Source organism: Hyaena hyaena, unplaced genomic scaffold (assembly GCF_003009895.1).
Source record: "Hyaena hyaena isolate Hyena2069 unplaced genomic scaffold, ASM300989v1 scaffold_56, whole genome shotgun sequence".
NCBI classification, from domain to species: Eukaryota; Metazoa; Chordata; class Mammalia; order Carnivora; family Hyaenidae; genus Hyaena; species Hyaena hyaena.
Genome location: NW_024080688.1, coordinates 1,886,099 through 1,910,235, shown reverse-complemented (window position 1 = coordinate 1,910,235; position 24,137 = coordinate 1,886,099). Strand labels below are relative to the sequence as shown.

Below are 24,137 nucleotides of genomic sequence, written 5' to 3'. Positions count from 1 at the left end.
AAAAGGCTTGCACGAAAAAGGCTGTACCACAAAGTGAACGAATACCACAGAGCTGTACACCTAAAAATGGCTGAGATAACAAATATTAGCATATGTTTATTTTACCACCAAAAAATGTTTAGAGCAATTTAAAACTGGAAGGAATGCAAATCCATCAACCTCAGAAGATGGAGAACACCGTGGCATACTCACACAACGGACCACAGCACAGCAACACAGAGGAAGAAAGTACGACATGGCTTTATCTCAAAAATACTATGTTGAGCACCCAAGTGGGAGTTTCATTCTATTTATATGAAACTCAAAAGTAGACAAAACTAATCTATGACTATGGAAGTCCAAACAGTGGCTCTCTTTGGAGGGGAGCGGCCTGTCCAAGGAAACATGAAGGAACACTATGGGGTAATGGAAATGTTCTAGATCTTGATCTGGGTTCCTACAAAAGGTATAATTATAGGGGGAAAAATCATTTTAAGCCATGCCCTTAAGATTTCACCGTAATCAATTATGCCTCAATAAAAACAAAGGAAGAAAAACAAAAATTGAACAGACAGAACATCCCAGTAGTCTACATTAGACATGTGAAGTCCAAGGTCTACATTTTATCCAACCCTCCCCAAATACTCTCATCACAAAATAAGAGCACACAATAAAAATACACACACACACACACACACACACACACACACACACACACCCGCACCCGCACCCGCACCCGTGTTGGAGGATCTATTCTATTCAGGGCAAGAACTTTAAAGCTCTAATCAGAATAGTTTTAAGAAGAACATACAATCAAGTCTCTTACAAATTCACTGAAGTTTTTAATTCTAAATAGATTTTATTCCTCTTAGGACCCAAGAAATTTTTGACTTTTTTTTTTTTTTTTTTTTTTTTTAAAGAAAAAGTTGAGAGGCACCTGGATGGCTCAGTCAGTTAAGCATCCAATTTCTGCTCAGGTCACGATCTTGCGGTCTGGGAATTCAAGCCCCATGTCGGGCTCTGTGCTGACAGCTCAGAGCCTGGAACCTGCTTCAGATTCTGTGTGTGTCTCTCTCTCTTCCCCTCCCTCCCTCACATTCTGTTTCTCTCTCTCTCTCTCTCTCTCAAAAATAAATAAATATTTTTATAAATTTAAAGAAAAAGCTGATAATACTACAATAAATTTTATTTCTCGATATAACAGGTAGAATGGAGTGAGGCAGTCTGACTCTCCGGCCATAGTTGAAAAGCCAAGCAAAAGATGGGGCGCCTGGGTGGCTCAGTCGGTTAAGCATCGAACTTCAGCTCAGGTCATGATCTCACAGTCTGGGAGTTCGAGTCCTGCATCAGGCTCTGTGCTGACAGCTCAGAACCTGGAGCCTGCCTCAGAATCTGTATCTCCCTCTATCTCTGCCCCTACCCCACTCACACTCTGTCTCTCTCTCTCTCTCTCTCAAAACTAAATAAACATTAAAAAAAATTTTTTTAAGCCAAGTAAAAAGATTCAACTTCTAAAATTCCAAAGGAAATTTTCGAAAAGCTTCCTCAATATATTTTTAATTAATTAATTAATGTAATCTCTACACCCCACGTGGGACTCAAACTCACAACCCCGAGGAGATCAAGAGTCGCACACCCTTCCAACTGAGCTAGCCAGATGCCCCTCCTCAATATACTTTTAAATCCTTCACAGAATCATGAGGGAAATAAATCATCCACTCAAATCTATACTTTGAAGCTTAAAAATAAGAACAGTCACTTTCTAAGTATGGATATAACGATTTCAAACAGTAAATCAGCTAATAGACATCAACCTATAATAATGAGCAATTCATAATCTGTAATTATCTTTTTTATGTACCTGTCCATCTCTGCTGCCAGAATGTAGCTCCAAAAATCTGGTATCGCCGCCTGTTTTCTTAGCAGCTACACCCCCCGCCACACACACACACACACACACACACACACACACACACGGCAGTGTCTAGCACACAACAGGCATTAAGTATTTTCCCATAAATCATCAGTTACTTACTAGACCATCCAGAGTGTAGAAACCAGAAAACAAGAATAGGAGCGGTTATTTACAACCAACCAGTCCATTTGCAGTGTTTCTATAGAGAAACAGAGCCTTCAAGAGAGTTCTTTCCTCTCCTCTCCTTCTTACCCCTCCTTTCCCAGCTGCCATCCCTTCCTCCAAGGACAACCTAAGAGTTAACCAAGTCTCCTGTGCTACCAACTAATGGAGTAGCCTTGGGTCAACCACACGATTTCTATGTTTCTCTCTTTAACAAAGACATCGGAGTAGATTCATACGTCAGTAGACACCACGGGGCTTGGTGCTAAGAACAAAGAGATGAAAGATCGAGTTCGTTCCCGAGCTTATAGCGAGGCAGACGGCGAGTATATAACAAAGGGAGACAAGTTCTCTGACAGAAGCACGCATGGCATGCCATGAAAACACAAACACAACACCTAACCCAGCTAAAAAGGTAGAGGTGAGGAGTGTCACTTTCCAGAAGACTCTGCACTTGAGAGACTAGTAAAATGCAAGACATAGAACAGGGGGACTTGAGAGAGAGACAACGGTCCACTCACAGGAAATACAGCTCAGCCTCAAACAACATGGGTTGGAACTGCTCGGGTCCACTTAGGTGGTTTGTTTTTCCCAGTAAATAGAGTACAGTTCTGTAAATACTTCCTCTTCCTTATGGTTTTTTGTTAACATTTCCTTTTCTCTAGCTTACTTGATGGTAAGAGGACCGCATATAATGCCAACAACATACAAAATGTACATCAGTTACTGTCTATATTATCAGTAAGGCTTCCAGTCAGCAGCAGGCTATTAGGAGTCAAGTTCTGGAGAAGTCAAAAGTTACACGCATGTTTCCAAGTGCCCGGGGGAGGGTGGACAGGCGCCCCTAACCTGCAATGTTGCTTGACGGTCAACTGTAGTCGGATGACAGGGCGTGGGGGAAGGAATAATGCAAGAGTAAGGCTGGCCCGGTCCGTAAGGGACGGCACTCTGGTCATATAATGAATAAAGGCCTAGACGGGAACAAGACGGCAGGCAAGGGTCAGCTGTGGGGCTGTTTCAGGAATTAAAACAAAAACGGATGGAGCCCTAACTAGGAGAAGAGTTCCCAGAACCTCTTCACCGTCTCGTTGTGTTCTCTGTTCCTTGGTGACCATTCTTGCCCAGAGCTTCACTTACTCTCCACCCCAAACTAATATCACTCTAGGTCCATACACCCAACCTTAAGATATTTAGCTCTTCTTTGAAATTTCAAAGGTCCTTCAAACTCAACATACCCAAAACGAAACTCATGATCTCATCCCAGAACCCAGTCCTCTCCCTTGCTCTCCCATCGCTGCAAAAGGCAGCAGCCTCCGCTCACCTGGCCGAGCCGGAAACCTAGGAGGCACCCTCAGCATCCTCTGTGCCTTCTCCCCCAGCCCCTGCTCTCATCTCTCACCATGTCCTTCCTGTCAGTCTACTCTCGAAATATTCCTTGGTTCGTCTACTACTCTCCCTTTCCGTGACCACCACACTCTGGGTTTCCACCACCTCTTGCCTAAACCACTGCTAACAGGTTCACATTCTCTCCTATTTCTATATTCCCTCCTTCTTCCCTTCCAATCTGTTCTCAAGCTGCAGCCACAGTCTGTTTGCTTTGAATGTTTATCAGCCTGCCTCATTCTTTCATACCCTCCTACCAACCCAGGAGTCGTACAAGCCCCCCATCTATGTCACTTACCATATGCTCCGAATGGAGGGCATACTCAAAAAGGATCTGAGCCAAGGGATGGAAGAATTTCAAGATTTTGGAAGGAATCAACACCAAATGGTACTAAAAGGTTCAACAGGTAGGGGCTAAAATATGTCCACTCACCCTTCCACGAAGGATAGCGTTCAGTGGCCGTGTCCAGAACAACTTTGGTGGAGTTGTGGGAACAGAAATGAGAGAACAGTGGATTGAGGACAGACTGGGCTGAAGGGAACTAGAAATAGGTTGACCACATTCTTCCAAAAAGTTGGATGGCAAAGAAGAGTCTAAGAGCTGCGGGGGGGGGGGGGGGGGGGGGGGGGGGGGGGGGGGGGGGGGGGGCAAAAGATTTAGGGATGAGTTTAGTTTTGTTTCACGGCAGGGAAAGACTTGTGTGCATGAGCACATGATGAAGAGAAAGAACCAGGAGTGGAAGAGGGGAAATCAGGAAAAGAACCAGATCATAAAGTCCCTGAGGCCAGAAGGGCTGGGACCAGCGAGCACCAATAGAAGAATTAAAATTAGCCTTTTAGCGAGCCGAAGGGAAAGAGAAGAAAAATGGAGTTAGATTCAGAAGAGTCTGCAGGTGGAAAAGGAAGATGATGTGGTGGTTCTTCTATTTTCTCCTTAAAGGATGTGTAAGGACGCTTCCAGCTCTGTAAGGGGGCCTCTCCTACTCTGTGTTGTACAAAATATAGAACCAAGTACGGCGTGTATGTGTAGTATATTTATTGCCGGACACCGAGAGCAATGTTTGGGGTCTGCTGTTGGTCTAGAACTCCACTCCACCTCTTCCTCTACCAACATCAGCCACCCCTTACTGGTGTAAAGCACATTAGAGAAAAAAGGGCTCCCATCGTGGTCTCCAGAAACTGGTGGTAATTGTTCCCAATGCTGAATTCAGTAGAGCAGTGCTGCAAAACATTTTATAGGTTTTATCCCGAGAATGACTACTATTTTCCATTTCCTGTGCCCTCTGCTCAGTAGAACTCAGAGCCTGGTACAGCTGCTACTGCATATTCCTTTAAAGAAAGCTACTCAAAGCCCTCTCATGGGCCTTGGCAAAAAGGTCATCGCTTTTAAGCAGGGAAATAAAAACAAGGGTTCTCTTTAGGGTCAGCCAATAGTTTATCAGTTGCTCATCAGAAAAACAACAATCGTTTAAAAGGACACACGTAGTTAAGAATAGGAGAAAATGGGTACAGGAAAGAGATGCTGACATTAAATTAAAATTTTAAATTAATCCCTTGTCACTTTAATAGCACTGCCACATAATGGAAGATGTGTTTGTTTTCAAAGGGGGGAAAGTGTCCAGAAATTTGCACTCATCACTCCCTCAACTGTTATCAGGGAAGAAGCACAGGCTTACCCCGTCCAGCTGGACTTGGGGCAGTGTAAACAACTTTGCTAAATTGCTTGGCAGAATGCATCTACAACAAATCATTAAATTCTGGAATTCACTCTATTAAAATCGAATCATTAGCCAAGAACAATTAACAGGCAACTATTTTCACGCAAAACAGATATAAAATAAAAATCAAGAGCGATACATACGGGTGATTCTTTTTCATTCATAATTTTAGATGCTGCATAATGCAGACGATTGTTTCAGATCTTTGTTGCCCTCGGACGGCCACCTCTCTACAATGTAGAGTATTGTTTGGATACTGGAGCCACTTAAGCCTTTTCTGGGTATCTGAAAGTCCCTGGAGTAACATCCAAAGAAATCTGGCAGCACAACAAGGTTGACTTGTAACAAGTCTCAGCCTTTAAGCAAACTGCTTATTAATGCAGAACGAAAGTCGTTGTTCAGATCCTAATTAAGGTAGGTTTTCTCAAGTGTTCCCCAACTCTTCATTCTCCAAAACAGTGCAGACTTTCCCAAACACAGTTTCCCATCACACCCTGGATAGCAGAAGGCTCTGACGGGTGATGAACACTGTGAACAAAACACTGGCTGAAAACAAAGTTTGGACCAACGCGCCCCGGCTCTGTTTATCAGACAGTGAGCAGCGGCAGGTGATCAAGGATGCTGGGGCGCCCAGACATGTTCTGCAGCCAAGGTTCCCCACACCCGAAGGCAAGCCGTCTTCATATGGAAAAGACAAAGACAAGTCCACTGTACAAAATCTTGTAAGCAAGGCATAAAAGAAGACATAGAAAATAATTCTGATTATACAGGGCTCAAAATATAAACACTTAAAAAAAAAAAAACCCAAGAGAAAACGTGGTGATGACCTCTTGGGGCTGGGAGGAATGTGACATGGAGAGAATGCGTGAAGGAGGGAACTGATCATTTCCTGCCACGGTGGTGATCGTACGGTTGATCCTTTTTAAACCACACATATGTTTTATGCATGTTTATGTACATGTGACACATTTCAAAATAAAAACGTGGAGAGAGAGAGAGATGACCCAAGACTTAACACATTCCCACAGAACACAAGCATTCCATACACGTGTAAGAGAATGGGTACTGAGCGGGAAAGGACAAGACTGAGTTTTCTGCACTCACTCACTGAATATACTTCAGTTCCTCACGCTTAGAGACTTCTTTGCAAACAAACAAGTAAAACATTAAAGAGTTCAGAAAGATCATTTAAATAACAACGAATTTGAGGTAACTTTAAGAATAGATCTTTAAGGGAAACAAACATTTTTCAACTAGTAGTAATTCACATTGTTAGGATTTAAACGTAGTCTGCATAAAACACCCCTGAAATTAAAACCAATCTATAGCATTCTTTTCAAAAGGGGGAAGGGAGCGCAGAAAAGGCCGCAAGATAACAGCAAACTGTTGGAAATAACTCCTTAGAACTTAGCAGACCACATAACATTCAGGAAGGCAGAGAGAGAACAAATGGAGAAAGTAAAATCATTTGCAGACTCTGCTCTCAAAATTAGGTGTCCATGGCTAAAGGTTTTGGGGGAGGAGGGTGTGGGGGGGCTGATACAGGAGTTCATTAAAACACGTAAGAGGGAGAGGGACTATTTTGTAGGGCAAACTGATGTGGCTGAACAAGGCGAGGAAATACTTCCAATGAGCTCAACGTGCATACAGAGATACCACGAAACATAAACAGTCACTGAATAAATGCTCAGATAAGGAGATAAAACAGATCCAGCCAGAAACTATCCCCGGTAAGACTGGTTTTATGTACTTGTATACACGCAGAAGTGCTAAGTCTGGATCCAATTTCTTCAGACAAAACCAAGTTTTCTGCAACAGCCTCACAATTGAGCAGAACAAGGCTACACTGAGAGCTTTTGCATCTTCTCACATGCTGAGGGTTTTTGTTTTGTGTGTGTGTGTGTGTGGTTTTGTATCTTATGGCACGTTTAAAAAAATCTTTACAGCAACAAACCCAAACACCCCAGGAATAGAAGACCATGCAGACAACAGGGAAGGGAAGGAGGAAGGAAGGAAGAGAAATCTACCTTCCAAAACAAAGCCATGTGTAGGCTCCAGGAGATAAACAGCCAAGTAAAATAATCCTTCCAGAGGAGAGAAGAGAACAAGGGTGGGGAGCTGGGAAGAAGGAGGCTTTAATCACACCTTCCCTTCACAAGCTGTAATTTGAAGAAATAGGAACTGGCCAGATCCCTTGCAGGAGCTCTCCTGGGCTCACCTGGGCATGTTTTACTAATCAAGCTCCCCTCTGCCTCCCCCTCCACTCCCCTCCCCTCCAGCCCCGCCCCCCTCCCCTCTCCCTGTCCCTCTTCCTCTCTCCCTCTTTCCCCCTCCTCACTCCTGACCCTCTCCTGCAAATAAAATGCTAAAGTAAAACGAATTTCCACAGCAAAATAGTTGCAGATGTTCTACTTGGGAATACACCCCTGGATCGAGAGCCGGTCACTTGATACGTGGGGCTGGGGAAGGGGGGGGTGGCGGGTTACGTGGCTCTGCTCTGTGGCCTTTTCACCTCCACAGTGCCCCGTGCTCTAAGTTTTCCTGACGTCTCTGAACTCATTAGACAAAGAACACGAAGCTGCTGCTGGTCAGCCGGCACAAGACAAAAGAAACCCCTCACCCCACCTTGCTGGTGCCCCTGGCAGAGTCTCCCGTCTCAACCCCTGTGTGCATTTTCCTCCCAATTCCAGAAAATTAATTTAAGTGCAGCCTGTGATGAAATAAGCGATAATTATGTTCTCGAACAATGAACAGCTTAAAACCTGAGGAACTCCGAATACTCTTCTCTTAAGCTTCCCGATGACTGCAATATACAAACTATCCCTACTTTCTCCCACTATGAATCGCACCATTAAATTAAAGGGGGAGAACTCTTCTACCAAATCACACACTAATGGCTCTAAACCCATAATTAAAGTATCACCGACAGCAGCTTCAAGCCACGGCCAACCACAAGCACATTTCTGAGGACCTAGGTTTTCAGCACCGGTGATTATATAGACACCCGTCAGCCATCTTGAGAAAAATCGATGGTCTAACCCCGTCCCTGCTCCCTTGGGAAAAGGCTCCTGGTGAAGCGGCCTGTTACGCGGGGCCTGGCCTCCTGCCCTGCACAGTCAGAAAGAAAGCAAGCAAACCTAAGGACCAGGGCACCAGGGGTGCCCATTGCAACACGGCCCTTCCCCCAGGGTTCTCACAGCCTGGGGACCTTGATGGCAGGTGGCCTCAGAACAGTGAGGCCTCCAGGGCAGGCTGGCTGTGTGCTGGGGGCTGTGAGGGCCCCGGGACCAAGCACAGACCCTGTCACAGAGGAACTACTAACTAAGAAGACAAGACGTAAAATCATTTTGGAGGCAGGAGTGCCGTGGAAAAATCAGAGACTAATCAAAACCACTGAATCCTCACCACAACTCATTTCTGCTACACACTTTCCTGAATACACTTGAATGGACAACGTACCTCTCTGGGCCTCAGTTTCCTTGGCCAAAACAAACAAACAAGTGAAAGTCAAATGTCTTCAGACCCAAGGCCCTGTGCGGCGCTGTGATTATTAGATACTTGGAGAACACGAGATTTCTATGATGAAGTGCTAGGTTATACAGTAGTGACTATCCTGCCACTGGAGAGATTTCACGGAGTTCTTGAGTCAGCCACTTCCTGGGAGCCAAATCAGGCACCAAGGCAGGACCCCAGGGTACGGAAGTCACCAAGTGGGAGGGCCCTACCTTCATGAGGCTTCCCAGTCTACTGGTGGAGTATTCTCAGGAGTTCACGGGCCAAAATGAAGGCTGAGCTTGGCCTCTGCCTTTTCATGGAGACTGAGGCAAAACTGGGGTTTGAGCGGGTATAATTTGAACATCCAATAGGGCCACAAGTTAACTGTTGAGGGCTGTGGTAACAAACCATAAAGTGAAGAGACACATTAACGCAGGCAGAGTTCTGCTAATTTGCTCATTACCAATGAAGGTAATCGGTTTCCAGAAACTAGCCAAACTGAGATTCCTTCTGTCCTTTGCCAATCTTCTCCTTCTCCAACCAGGGGCCCCCACCCCAAACCTATTTGTGGTTAATTTCTTCCTTTATTTCCTTTCTCAATTATGCTTACAGAGGACTACGGTGAAAGTCAGGTGCCAGAGAGCAGTCACCATGCCGAGGCCGTATCTGAGCCGTTTAGAGTCACTCCCCGCATGGGGTTTTTACAAAGGCCTTGCGTGCTACAACGTAATTGGCTAAAAAAGATCTAGTTGTGGAAACACTGCCACAGAGGCTAAAGAAAGACAGCGCAGACACATGGTTTATTTAGCAGAGTCAGGCGTGTATAATACACAGGAATCTGGTATAATTAACCTAGAGAATAAGAATAACCATCAACATCTTGAAACTTCAGAAAATTAAACTGTCCCTTAGTCTTAAGAGATGTAAAACTCGCCTGTGCCCTAAGTGAGATCAAATGCTGTGCAGCAACTGTACATTCCATTTTCCAAATAACTTCCCTGGAATGCTGGTGAGCTGCTATGTTTAATAAGAATATTTCCCAAGTATTGCACTTAAGGAAAAAGATGATTCCTACTTTTCTTACAAAAAAAAAAAATCCCATCTGAGATTTATGTCTATCTATCTTCAAAAACACCCTTTTGAGTTCAGAGCAGATGTGTGCAGTGTTTATACTAAGAAAACCACCAGGGCATAAACTACCCTCTATAAACACCACTCAAATTCTGCTGTGCTTTTCTTCATTTCCTGTGTATTTATTTTGGTGTTAAAATAATGTTAACTTTCGTAGTAAGGAAAATAGCAGATGTTTAAACCAAACAGACTATAGCAAATCATCCTACATATCTACTCAACTTTCAAAATCAAAGTTTCTTCCTGCCAAATGAAGAGGGAGGCTGCAAGGAGACTACTTTCGAGTAGTATTACGCTCTACAGAACATCCAATCAACCTGGACAAGTTTTCCATAAGCTTTCCCCCACTACCTCCAACTGGAGAGATAAAAAATTAATGTGGTATCAATTTCCTCACAATCCCTATGTTCCTCTCTTAGGCTGATGATTACGTTTTGTTTTGAAAATATCGTATTACTCCGACAAAGACAAGCCAACAGATACTGCCTTCAAAGTTTTCATTTCCTGCTCCCTGGAAAAAAGAAAAGTTTAAAAAACTACAGCATGTTAATTTCACAAGGAACAGGCCCAGTCTGCCTTTTAAATGAGTGACTTCAGAGGAAAGAGGATCCTCAGAGCAGCAGATTCAGAGAAAGCAATTTACCAAAAATCTCTTTAATGGAACAAGCAGGAGTTTAAAATATGTATCTTTAAAAAAATTCTGAAGTAGGAGATCTTTACCCACAGAGTACAAACAGTATGAATGAGCTTTTATTTTCCTTGAAGGGGAAAGGTTTCGTTTTCAACTGATCAGACAACAGGCCTGAAATTTTTACACGAAAAATGCAAGTTTCTTCAATGTTTTGTTTTTCAAAAGAAACATCCAGTTCACTATTAAGAGAAAACATGGACACTGCCCGTCCTGAATCAGAAAGGAGAGGTCTCCTCCTCTATTTGTCTGTGGTTACAACAAAAAAACACTCCTCCTGCCCAGCCGAATTCCCCCGGAGATGCCTCTCGGCCACTCAAACCCAGGCCATTACCACTTTTTCAAAACGCACGTAGATAATGTTCCAACAGATTAAAAAATCACTTTTTTTCTTCTTCCTACTCGCAGAGACTGCTTGAAACACTACAAGCCAATGGGGAAACACCTCATGGTTTTAGCAGGAGGTAATAAACAATAAGAATTCAGAGTAGGTCTTTTTCTTTCTTTCAATTTAGCTTTCTGGTGCGTTGTGCAATCACTTCCACAAGGGACTGAAGTGTGGAGGGAACATCCTTCAATGTCAGGACTTTCTCTGTGCTGTACAGGAAATGGGAAATCAGACAAAGAGCCAGTCTGTGCTTTGTGCCTTTCCAGTGCCCTTCTAGTACCCTAAACTGAATAGAAAAATTCTTCATTGTTTGGGACAATCGCTCCCGAAAACAAAAACTCACTGTAACTTTCTGTTCCCCTCTCCGTGAAAATCCAAAGCACTGACTGCAATACAGCATAAATACTGTCCACAGGGTAGGTTTAAAATAAGTATCAAAGCAGGGAAAGAAAGAAACTCAACATGTTTTAATGTTTACTTGGTGCTGGAAGTTCTTCCTCTAAAGCAAACACAACAGAAATAAAAAAACAATCATATAATCAAGAGTTAAAAATTGGAAGAGTTAATATGTTGCAAGCAAAAAGCAAACTTTTAAGTTTATATTTCACCGCCTTCCCTCCCCCACAGTAACCCTGAAGGCTAAGATCCGGAACAACAAACTTTGTATTGAAAATAGTACATAATAGACACTCGCCTTTCAAAGCACCCTGAAATCCCAAGAAAGAGAACAAAATACACAGAAGGCATTCAGAACCCTCAAGGAGGAGTGGCCTTGACCAAAGCAACGGAAGAGCAATTTCTAGAACAGAACCTCTACCTTCGTAGCACAGAATGCCGATATTGTTGTTCATCTTGTCCAAGTACTGGTAGTTCAACAGGTCCATCTTCATAAATAGCATTTATTGGGCTAGCACAGAAAACCAGCTCTTCGCTTTCGCCCCGAAAAAGTAGGTTTCAAAGATCGGTTGCTGCCGAGTAGCTCCTGGCTTTCTCTTAAACCTCACAAAGACGGGGGGAGGCCCAGCCTCGGATGATCAAAACAAAGTATGTAAAAGTCAAAAAAAAAAAAAAAAAAAAAAAGGAAGAAAAGAGCAAAGAAAAAAAAAGCACACGCGCGCGCACACACACAAAATCAAACTCGCACAAAACCCTTCAAGGGTTTCTTTGCAGCTGGTGTGTGTTTTGTATCCTCAATCAAGACCCTCGAAGGCGTTTCGGAAGTCTTCACGAGTCTTTCTTGGAAGTGAAAACGGAGTGAAGACGACAAAGCCGCGGCGCATTTCCTGGGACAAAGCGGCCGGCGCGGCTCAGGCTCACAGCCCGCGGGAGCGCGGAGCGCGGACATGCGGGCTATGCCTGGTATGACTCGTATGTAAACGAGCTTCCTCTTCCCGGCGGGAGGGAGCGCCGCGCATGCTCACTGAATCCCTGGGGCTCTGCAAATGTCAGGGATACTTTCTGCACAAGATCAGCCTCTAAATGTATTAAGTGTTTGAAAGAAAGAGAAAGAGGAGGTGGCGCGTCTGCACAGAGCGGCCCGTGCGGAGCGGCTCCCGGCAGGAAGGGACCGTAGGAGGAGAAAGAAAACCCAGGAAGTTTCTTTTTCAGGAGCTGAGTAGAAAGTAAAAAAAATCCATCATGGACGCAAACGTCCGTGGAATTTAACTCCGCTGTGCCCTCCTGCCGGGACTGGGAAACCCGCAGTGTGCTTTTTGCTGTGGGACCTCCACCACCCGTATTTGTAAGGTTCCTTTTTTTCTTTCTTTTAAAACTTGTTTTACAGTGTCCATTTACTCTTCTCTATTTCAAATGTTGATGTTAACGTTACATAGAACTTCTCTCCTAATCCTCCTAACAACTCACGTGAACAGGGCAGGGATGGTATCACCTTTTTAAAGCAGAAGAAACTGAGGCTCAGAAGGATTAAATGACTGGCCCATGCCCCCCAAACAGTTGGTAGTACCACCTTTAGAGCTTTTTTCCTCCAAGTAACTTTCCAAAAAAAAAAAACAAACAAACAAACAAACAAAAAACAAGGAGAGAAAGAGAGGGAAAGAAGAAACGGGGGCGGAGGGGAGGAGATTAAGCTAGTAAGACTGCTATATCCAAAACCAAATGCCTACTTGAAATGATGGGCTGTGGGGGAGAATAAAATTATTTTCATCTTGCACATGCATATTAGTGGCTAGGAGCATGCTGCTATGCTGCTCCTTACTGCAGGGACTAGAACCTTAGACTTTGCATATCTCCAATATCTAGCACAAATAGGTACCCAGAAGCTGTTTACTGAATGAGTAAATCACTGAATGTTCGCAGCCTCTGGCACATGAAGACCACACTGGCAAACGGGAAAAAAAATAGTTTTATCTCTGCAGACTGTAGCTAGCTTTTGCCATCACAAATATAATAATAATTCGTCAAGGGACGTGTTCATATATTGATAGTATTGTGGGCTGTTTGGAGACTTAGAAAATATCAAGGAGCGTGTCATGCCATAGACCAAGACCTGAAATTTTAATCTGCTAAAATAAGAGTTGAATAAGTAATTCCAGGGACTTATATGTTAAAAACCCAGCAACAGTTGCACTTTGGATAATAGATGTGCACACAGCAAGCTGTTCTTATCGAATCTTATTAGAAGATTAATACAACACCCAATACTACTGCTGTCACTGGACAGCAGCAGGTGAAGCAGACAACAGAAAAATCAAGCTTTAATTTACAAGGGTATTTATTAACACTAGGTTACATATTCCAGAGACTGAATAAGCTATACTGAAAAGATACATACACCATCAATTGTAATTTAAAATAATGATATTTGGCGGGGAGGGTCATAAGAAAGCTCTCATAGCACCTACTAGACACAGATTATTGCGTTTCAAACAATCTTAACATCTTTAAGCATCAGATCAAATTCAAATGACAGTTGTAGAGTACAGTCACTGTACAGTTCTTTGACATAAGGTCTCAATCAAAAAACATGATGAGTCATTAGCATGCTCCCTATGGGAGAAAGTTGGCTGCACATTAGAATTAATGTGGACTTTGAAAAAAAAAACTCCTAGTGCTGAGGTGGCATCCCAAATTAATCTGAGGAGGTGGGACCCGGGGTCAGTATCATTTTTGAAGAGTCCCAGGTGATTCTGACTTGCAACCAAGGTTGAAAACCACTGCTTTTATCTAAGAGGGGAAAAAAAAAAATCACCCCTCTTAAGATACTTCATTTTATACACTTCTTTTGAGAAGCACGTTTTCTTTTTCAAACAGTGGTTTAGGGGTTCCTGGGTGGCTCAGTAGGTTAAGCATCCAATTCTTGGTTTCGGCTCAGCTCATGACCTCGTGGTTCATGAGTTCGAGCCCACATCTGGCTCTGAGCTGACAGTGCAAAGCCTGCTGGGGATTCTCTCTCCCTCTCTCTGCCCCTCCTCCACTCACGCCATCTCTGTCTCTCTCAAAAATAAATAAATAAGCTTAAAATAAAATAAAATAAAATACAGTGGTTTAACTAGATTCAAAGAATACAGTTGTAAAGACAGGAGTACTTAGTAACTTCCCCTACATGACTCTGTGTCACTTGAAGTAGGATTGTCAGCCTCTGAGGGCCAATCATCTGTGAGGACAGTCCCCTAAGTGTACCCTGACTTGTGTTTAGAATGATCTGTGGCAAAATTCCCACCGCCCAGCCACATCTTTCGCGCTTGTCTGGGAAGCAAATGTGGTTACTCACGAGCAGTCCACGGAGGGTGCGAGAACTGGCTGCTAAGATCCCTAAGAGACAGATGCAGAAATGGAGAGTGAACATTTCCAAATTGTTACAGCACTTTGACAGAGTAATTTTATGCCTCTTAAATCTTTTTTTCAAATGTTTTATTTATTTCTGAGAAAGAGAGAGAGAGAGAGAGAGAGAGAGAGAGAGAGGCAGGCAGGCAGTCTGAGCAGGGGAGGGTCAGAGAGAGAGAGGGAGACACAGAATCCGAAGCAGCTCCAGACTCTGAGCTGTCAGCACAGAGCCCGACATGGGGCCCGAACCCACGAACCGGGAGATCATGACCTGAGCCAAAGTCAGATGCTTAACTAACTGAGCCACCCAGGCGCCCCTTAAATCTTAATTTTTGAAAATGATAACTGGGACCACCTGGCTGATTCAGTAGATAGAGCTATGCGACTCTTGATCTCAGGGTTGTAAATTCAAACCCCACACTGGATATAGAGATTACTTTAAGACATTTTTAGAAAAAATTTTCAAATGAGGATTTATTTTTCTCGTTTTTCTAGTTACTGAGTTTCATTGCATGATACAAAGTATTAATAAAGCCTGGCAGGGGAAAAAACAAACAAACAAACAAACAAAAAAACCTGGTTTTCCACCCAGACGGTGTGAGAAGCCCTGTGCAGGTGGCCGGCTACTGACAATCGTGAGGCTGCAGTGCCCCGAGCTCCCCGCACAGCATCTTTAACCTCAGGCTTCAAGCACACACTGAATCACCTACTTTAAAACCACATTGTTTCACTTCTCAGTGCACATGTCCTCTCTTTGTCAAAGACTTTCCCAAACACACCCATTCGTCCCTCTCAAGACTTAGCACACGCCCCCAGGGCACGTGGGTGGCTCAGCTGGTTGAGCGTCTGACTTCAGCTCAGGTCAAGGTTGTTGCAGTTTGTGGGTTCGAGCCCCATATCAGGCTCTGTGCTAACAAACAGCTCAGAGCCTGGGGACGGCTTCAGATTCTGTGTCTCCCCCTCTCCCAATCCCCTCCCCCACCCGCCTCTGACTCTCAAAAATAAATTAAAAAAAAAAAAAGACTTGGCATACGCCCCTCTCAACCAGTGAGTAGGACCCCCCCCCCTTCCATGTCCTCGCTCCCTGCTCCTCCCCTATCTTTTTCTATCCTAACCATGTCTGGACTTAAAGAGCAAGGGCTATGGCTTCTTCCCTTCTTCAAGGTCTGGCATAAACCTGCCACATGCTAGGCCATCAATGAATACTTGTTGAATACAATCAGTAAGATTACACAGTAGGATTCACAGGTAGATTCTCCATCCAACCGCCCGCCCCAGCACACACTGGGTTACCTCACACGGATTCCCAAACTGGATCCTGTCGCTATCTTTTGAGAACCACAAGTCCTCACATTTGAGGAACGCTCGTCTAGATTCGGAATGCACTTCATGTTACAATCCAAACACCGGAAAACGTCAATGCTTCTCAAGGTAATTTGCAGGCTAATAATATACTCATAACTGAAGTACCAACAGAATTTTTGTAAGGAAATTGGAAAGATAAGTTGTACATTTTATTCACAAAAAAAATCAGACAGGAAGGTCTACCTTTTAAAAAAAAAAACACTAAAGAAATGTGAGCTATCAGACATTTAAAATATAAAGCAAAGAACACTTTAGGGATGGACTTGGTACAGAATATGTAGCACTATACAAATAATGCAATAAAGTGGTTACTGAAAAACTTTAAAAACAGTAAGAATATGTTCAGACTATCTAACCTGGAACAGGAAAACAATTTCTGAGCTTGACAAAAAAAAATACCTTAAATCAAAGAAAGAAATTACAGAGGAAAATATTGAAGAATTTGACTGGATTTTGAAAACCACAAAATGAAGTAAAACAACAAAACAGAAGAATACATTTGTAACGTATATATTATGGTAGATGAAGGACAAATGTTTCGGGTAAATAAAGAGCATTTAAGTAGAAAGAAAGAAATGAATCGAAGTATTTTTAAAGGAGCAAAGAACAAAAGAAAGAAATGAATAACCAATACATTTCTGAAAAACTATTCAACCTTATGAAGAAATATTTTTATAAACTGATTTTGCATCTGCCAAATTAATAACAAAAACGACTTTTCGATCTTATTTAATGCTGGCGAGGTGAGATGCTAGTAGAATCTGTGTTCACTGCTAGTGAAATATACACAGATAATGCCATTCTAGAAAGCACTCTGACACTCCTATCAAGCTATTTGCAGTGTTAACAATGTTTGTCTTCTTGTCCTTGCATTAGACTCTAGAACTCAGCCTTAAAAAAAATATTAAGATTTGATTTTAAAAAGTTACAGAGAGATGCTTTCATCCTTTTATTTATAAAGCCAAAGACTTGAAAACCTAAAAGCGCAAGGAGAATCCATTAAAACTGCAGGATACTAATGACAGAATATTATGCAGCTGTAATTCCTTCAAAAATAGAATGACATGAGGAAGTGCTATATACTGTGGACTGGATAACCGTACTACATATGTTAAGTAAATACAATCAAAATAGGATATAAAAGCAGTATGTACTCTATACACCAATGTTGCTTCTATATTAATGAGTATATACACATATATAGGGAAAATATATATGATGTATTAAAGAGACTGTAAAGAGGGGCGCCTGGGTGGCTTAGTTGGTTAAGCGTCCGACTTTCGCTTGGGTCATGATCTCGCGGTTCGTGGGTTCGAGCCCCGCGTCGGGCTCTGTGCTGACTGCCAGCTCAGAGCCTGGAGCCTGTTTCAGTCTGTGACTCCCTCTCTCTCTGACCCTCCCCTGCTCACGCTGTCTCTATCTCTCCTAGAAATAAATAAAAAAAATTAAAAAAAAAAAAAAGAGACTGTAAAGAGTATCAAAATAGCAGTGCCTATCTCTGAGTGGTGGGCATTTCTGACATTTTTCTGTATTTCTAATTTACCTACAAAGAGCATATTTCCATACAGGATCAAAGTGAGGGTGAAGGAGGTTTAACCACTTACTAAAAAGGCAGATAATGAGAAAATATGCCCTGGTAAGGCATAAATGGTAGGTCATATGCATTTTTTCTTTTTTTATGTGCATTTTTATTATTTTTTTTACTTTCTATTTTTTTTAATTTTTTTTTTTTTTACAAATAGTTTATTGACAAGTTGGTTTATATGCATTTTTAAAACACAATACATCCTTTTAATTTAGATTTAGCAACTAAAGATGCCAAACATGAGACCTTTGTAAGATTCAAAGAAGTTTATGATGTTTATTCAAAGATGTCCTAAAGAAACTAGAAAGAAACTCCCTGTACTGGGGGCTCCTGGGTAGCTCAGTCAGTTGGTCGTCCGACTTTGGCTCAGGTCATGATCTCACCGTTCAGGAGTTCAAGCCCCGCATCAGGCTCTGTGCTGACAGCTCAAAGCATGGAGCCTGCTTCAGATTCTAGGTCTCCTTCTCTTTCTGCCCCTCCCCCACTAACACACTGTCTGTCTCTCTCTCTCTCTCTCAAAAATAAACATTAAAAAAAAACCTCCCTATACTTTAAACTTTCTGAGCGTGTAGACATGTACGCATAGGCTTTCTATCTTCTGTTGTTTACTAATTACTTCATGTGTTAGTATCGATTCCCCAAACAGGCCCTAATCTTCTGGAGAGAAAGAAAATGGAGCTTCAGTTTTTGGTATAAAGCTCCCAACAGCATACAGTAAGTGCTCCATAAATGTTCACTACGGCAGCATCTTTGTGGAAAAGTGATGGCGAAATGGTGACACCAGCCCAGGCTGATTACTAGGTTAAACTGCTGGATCTGCCAGAGAGTTGACTACCAGTTCAGAATAGCATCACCAAAACTGTGAGTCGCTTAATAAAAGCTGGAAGATCAAATTCACTCTCCAGACACTGTTTTAAAAACACAATGCTCTCTCTCATGAGAACGTGTGCAGAGAAGGGAATTTTTTTTTAATTTTGGTTTTTTTAAGTTTCTATATTTAAATTCCGTTAGTTAACATACAAAGCAGTATTCGTTCCAGGTGTGAAGCTTGTGATACAACACTTTCATACAACGTCCAGCGCTCAACGCGACAAGTGCCCTCCTTAATGCTCATCACCTGTTTAACCCATCCCCCACCCGCCTCTCCTCCATTACCACCAGTTTGTTCTCTATACAGTTAAGAGTCTGTTTCTTGGTTTGCCTCTCTCACTTTTTCCCCCCATGATCATTTGTTTCTTAAATTTCACATATGAGTGAAATCATATGGCATTTGTCTTTCCCTGACTGACTTATTTCACTCAGCGTAATATTCTCTGGCTCCATCCATGCTGTTCCATCCAATGGCAAGATTTCATGCTCTTTTATGGCCAAATAATATTTCACTGTGTACGTATACCACATCATCTTTATCCATTCATCTGTTGGTAGATGCATAGACTGCTTCCATACTTTGGCTACTGTAGATAATATTGCTATAAACATCAGAGTACAGGTATGGAGAAGGGAATATTTTAATGTTAAGTCTAACAAAAATCTCTTCAAAGACACTGAGAAATACAAATAACCCTATTTATTGTACAAATAAATACAAATAATCCTAGAGGATTCAACTGCTCTCTTCTTTCCAGGATTCAAAGTTAGATACTTAGCTAATGTTTTTATTTTAAAATTTTCTCTTTACTGTGCATTTATTCTGTTTAAATCACTTTAGCCTGATATATGAATAATAATCAAAACGGACCTACCCAAAGCAAGAAAGTAAGCTTGCCTATACCTTGACCTAAAGTATCAGTTGAACAAGAAGTTCGCTGTCTAAAAATATTTCAGAGTATCTCTAGAATCCACTGCCATTTATGGGTACGTTCCTCAATATAATAAGAACAGCAGCAGACTAACGATGATTACTAACGATGATTACTCCAAGCAAGCACAACACCTCCTTGATCAAGGCACTTTCCCTTTTTTATCTAATGACAGGAATTACTAAACTACGACAAAGGTTGTAAGAAGCAAAGCAAAGCAAAGCAAAGGGTTTAAATGAACCTAGAATGAGTGTCAAGAAAGAAGACTTAAGAAACCAAACTTCCTTTTCTGTTTAATATTATTTGGAACACAAAGTTCTGTGGCTCATTAAAGGTCTAGCCACAACCCCAACTTCTCCAAGACCCCCATCATCCCACTGTATTTTAGATACACTGCACTTAATTATAAAACAAGGGAGAATTATGAGATAATTTATGTATCTCTCCCCTACCAGGTTACAAAAGGCTGTGTTGCACACAGTAGGTCTTCAAGAACATAGCTGTCGAGCTAAAGAAGATACCAAAACAAGACAATTTTCCAATGCCCCTAGAATCCATGAGGTGAACCTACGTAACTATTAGGTTTCCTCTATCACTGCATTTTCTTTCAAGGAAAGATTTCCTAAATATACAAAAAATATTGCTTATTTCTCTAACCTGGAAGTGCTTACAGTGAAATGATGAAAAACAAACAGTATTTTGTCAAATTTTTCACAGAGGCTAATACCATAAAGCTCTATGTCTTGTCGTTTATTGTTGATAAAATAGTTCCATTTCTAAGTTAAAACACTCTCAACCTTTTTAAGATTTAATTTTTAAGTAATCTCTATACCCAACATGGAGCTCAAACTCACGACCCCAAGATCATCACAGACAGGCTCCACTGACTCAGAGAGCCAGTGAGGCTCTCCAAAACACTCTCAACTTCACGTATTACCAGATTATTTACTGTAAATATAGTAGTATTTTAACAAAAATATGTACAGTACTCTAAAAAAAACCTTTAAAAATGGTTCTTCAAAGCAAAGATTTAAACTTTCAATACAACAGCACCCTCTATGGGTGAATTTTAAAATGCAAAGACAATTTTGAGAAAGCAAACTGCACAATTTGAGCTATTCTCTTCTGACATTATATTTCAAACACAGTGAGCATCCTAAATTATTTTAAAAGTCACACAATGAGCTTCCTATTTTATTTAAAAGTCACGGCAGATATCTTTTAACTAACAGCTGAACTGTCACTAAACTTTGCAAAAATTAAAACACCAACAAAACTAGTTCAATTGATCTCAAATGACTGAATAGCAAATCTGCTTATTAACATGATTTAAGATATAAATAGTATTTTAAAATACTATTTTATACTTTATATATATTGAAGTGCAATTGACATGCAATACTATATTGGTTTCAGGTGTACCACAGTGAATCGGCAGGTATATATATATACACACACGCACACTGCCAAGTGGTCACCATGATAACTTAGCTACCATCTTTGGACTGATGTCTTAAAATAAATCAGTACTGAGAGAAGGAACTGAATAAATTAGCATTTAAGGAAGAGACATCTTTTGCAGAACACCGTAACATTTGTTTTACAACTGGTACTAAATATGCTTAACACCACAAATGTTTTCTTGTAAGATTTTACTGTTAGAGTTTTTCATTACTAAAAACAACTAGGTTCAATAAATCCCATCCCAAGAACTCTCACAAATAAAATACTATTCTGATATTCACATTCTCACAAATTCTAATCACCCATAAATGTATTCCTCCAAGGTTGGCTAGAATGGCCAAAAATGGTAAAAATCAGATAAGAAATCCAATGGAGGAAAAGTCCCAAATATTTAACATCAGAAGGGCTAAGATCACTGACAGTCCCAATATGTGACCCAATCTTCAATTGATAGTTCAATCTGCCTTCACAGGGCCTCAGGAGGCAGCATCTTTCTACCTCCAAAATCACCCATTCAACCAGTTAGGATCCAGTCCAGAACACAGATCCCACACCAGGCATTTTAAATGAGAATTTTAATGCCTCCCTGTCCTGTGCCCCCATCTGGTAACTACCTCCATAAGGTGATGATTATCCTAACCTTTAACAGCATACATTAGTCTGACCACTTCATATAAATAGAATAATAATAAAATCCAGTCCGTGACTGGATTCTCTCAACTCGTTCATGAGTGTTGCCCTTATTTTATGTGTGGCTGAAAACCCCATTCCTTTTCACTGCTGTATAGTATTCCATCACCCTAGGAGAGGACACTTCTTTCAGGTCACTGTTGATGGGCATTGAGGCAGTTTCTCTTTGGGGGCTATTCTACATACGTTTTTTTTTTTTTTTTTTTTCTTAAACAGTTTATTGTCAAGTTGGTTTCCATAGAACACCCAGTGCTCATCCCCACAAGTGCCCTCCTCCATGCCCATCACCCATTTTGCCTTCTCCCTAAATATGTTTGCCACCAATATTCTCAGCACATGTCTTCAGTGAGCACACGGCGGCCTTGCTATTTTGGTGAGAACTGAAATTGGATTACATTCACAGCTTTACATTTGTTTCATCTTTCCCGCAGAACAGCGGACACACAATGCTGACACGCAAGCATAGCTGGCACACAATGACAACACGGCAGTCGTACCAGCACATACTCCCGCCAGCAGCAGGGGGGGCGTTAGGGCGCTCCGCCCCTTGCTCCCCCACCTCCTCAGCCCCACGACCCTGACAAGCGTGGAGCCGCCACACTGTGGTTTTACTTTGCGCTTCTCTGCCCGACAGTAAAACTCCCAAATGCTTGTATGAGGCAGACGGACAGGATTCACCACACACACAGGCTCGGCCGTGCCTCCCGACCAGGCTGCCCCCACCGGGGGCGACACTGGGTGATGCCTGGTGGACACCACTTGGGAGCGCTGACCGGCACCTACAGATGGAGGCCCAGCACGCTGCCAAGCGCGCTCCCACCACGGGACAGCCCCCCACAATCAAGAACTAGCGGGGCCAAGATGGCAATGATGCCATTATCAAAAATCCCTGGTTTAAGCAAACGTTAGAGTTTGTCTCCTTAGCCATCCCATCAATGGCTGGTACGGCTCAGGAGGCCAATTTCCTGTTTTCTCAAACGGTTATTTTCCCCTAGGGGTGAAGGGACAGAAGACGATGGACCCATACTGCGTGTTGGGCATGGTCGATGGTGTAGCGTTACCTTCTTTCACGTACCCTGTTTCTTTTTTAATCCTCACAGCAATGCTCTTACGCACTCTCACAGCCTTTTTTTAATGTTTTATTTTATTTCTGAGAGAGACAGACAGAGCATGAGTTGGGAAGGGGCAGAGAGAGAGGGAGACACAGAATCAGAAGCAGATTCCAGGCTCTGAGCTGGCAGCACAGAGACCGACCCGGGGCTCAAACTAAAACACCGTGAGATCATGACCTGAGCCGAAGTCGGATGCTTAACCAACTGAGCCACCCAGGTGCCCCTCACGGTTTTATAGGATGAGGAAACAGATATCAGAGAGGCTAAGCACCTTGTCCAAACTCACACAAAAAGCGGCAGGTCTAGATTTGAAGCTGTGCTTTTTCACTACACCCAAGGTCTTACTTTTACTAAAAATAAGGAGAGTTTTTTAAGTCCACAGGGATTATTAACTTGCAAGGGATGAGTTTCACATTAGCTTCACAAAATGCCACTGAATAAAAACTAGATATGAAAAATAGATCATTTGCAATGTTAAGATGAACATTCACCTGTAAGAACTGTACCTTAAAATTTTTAAACAAATCCATCTTCCCCACCATATTGTGAACTCTCTGAAGTTAGGTCCTGTCTCATTTTTCAGTAGGTGTGTCCCCAATGGAGCAGGCAGCTGAAGTTCCCTGGATCGCTGACCTAAAACCCCAGTGAGGGCAAACAGGGTCCTCATAAAGCAAGCGGACGGTTCAGATTGTATTTCTTCACCCAGTCAACTACATTTAGTATTAAGTAGATGGGGCGCCTGGGTGGCTCAGTCAGTTAAGTGTCTGACTTCGGCTCAGGTCATGATCTCACGGTTCGTGGGTTCAAGCCCCGCGTTGGGCTCTGTGCTGACAGCTCAGAGCCTGGAGCCTGTCCTTGGATTCTGTGTCTCCCTCTCTCTTCGACCCTTCCTGCTCATGCTCTCGCTCTTGCGCTCTCTCTCAAAAATAAAATACATTAAAAAAAATTTTTAAGTATTAAGTAGAATCAAGAGGTGTTTACTGCAAATATTCAATTAAGTCAAATAATACTCAATACCATCCAATTCTTTTCCCAACACAATTTTTCCAAGGATGGATTGACACACATTGCCCTGTCAACGATCCTTCAGTGTTTCCGCCGATGCTTCTCTCTGTGAGGGCGTTTACAGTCTCAGGGCCACCAGAAAGCCACTGACTGGAAGAGCAGTTTCCAATCACATCACCCAGGAGGCTCTGAGAGCCATGGATGCCCAGGGCCCATACCTGGAAGGTGGTTTTATAAACCTGGGGTAGGTCACAGTGGGGCCCGGAAAGATGTATTCTGAACTCACACCCAGGAAACAGCTGTGCTCGGTACAGTTTATAAAGAGCTCCCTGCCCAGTACTAACATGTGCTCGTCCCCCTGGGGTTCAGGAGTTCTGCGCTGGGCATGCTGCGTAGAAATAAGAAGGCATCTCGCTGAGGAAACCCCTTGCCTTCCACACCCTCTGGAGTTCAAGGGCATGCCAACGACTTA

At 42.4% G+C, this 24,137-nt stretch overlaps 1 protein-coding gene across 4 annotated transcripts in view; it reads right to left on the bottom strand.

Moving 5' to 3' along the window:
- VGLL4 (vestigial like family member 4) overlaps window positions 1–24,137 on the bottom strand; it is a 162,894-nt gene that overhangs the window by 69,770 nt on the left and 68,987 nt on the right. Inside the window, exon 1 of one of the 4 annotated variants that reach the window (XM_039231264.1) lies at window positions 11,677–12,203. The exons of the other annotated variants lie outside the window; for them this stretch is intronic. Within the exon in view, the coding sequence (XP_039087195.1) occupies window positions 11,677–11,758 (82 nt within the window). The 5' untranslated portion in view covers window positions 11,759–12,203. Of the gene's footprint in view, window positions 1–11,676; window positions 12,204–24,137 lie in introns of those variants that run through there. 4 annotated transcript variants of the gene reach the window in all.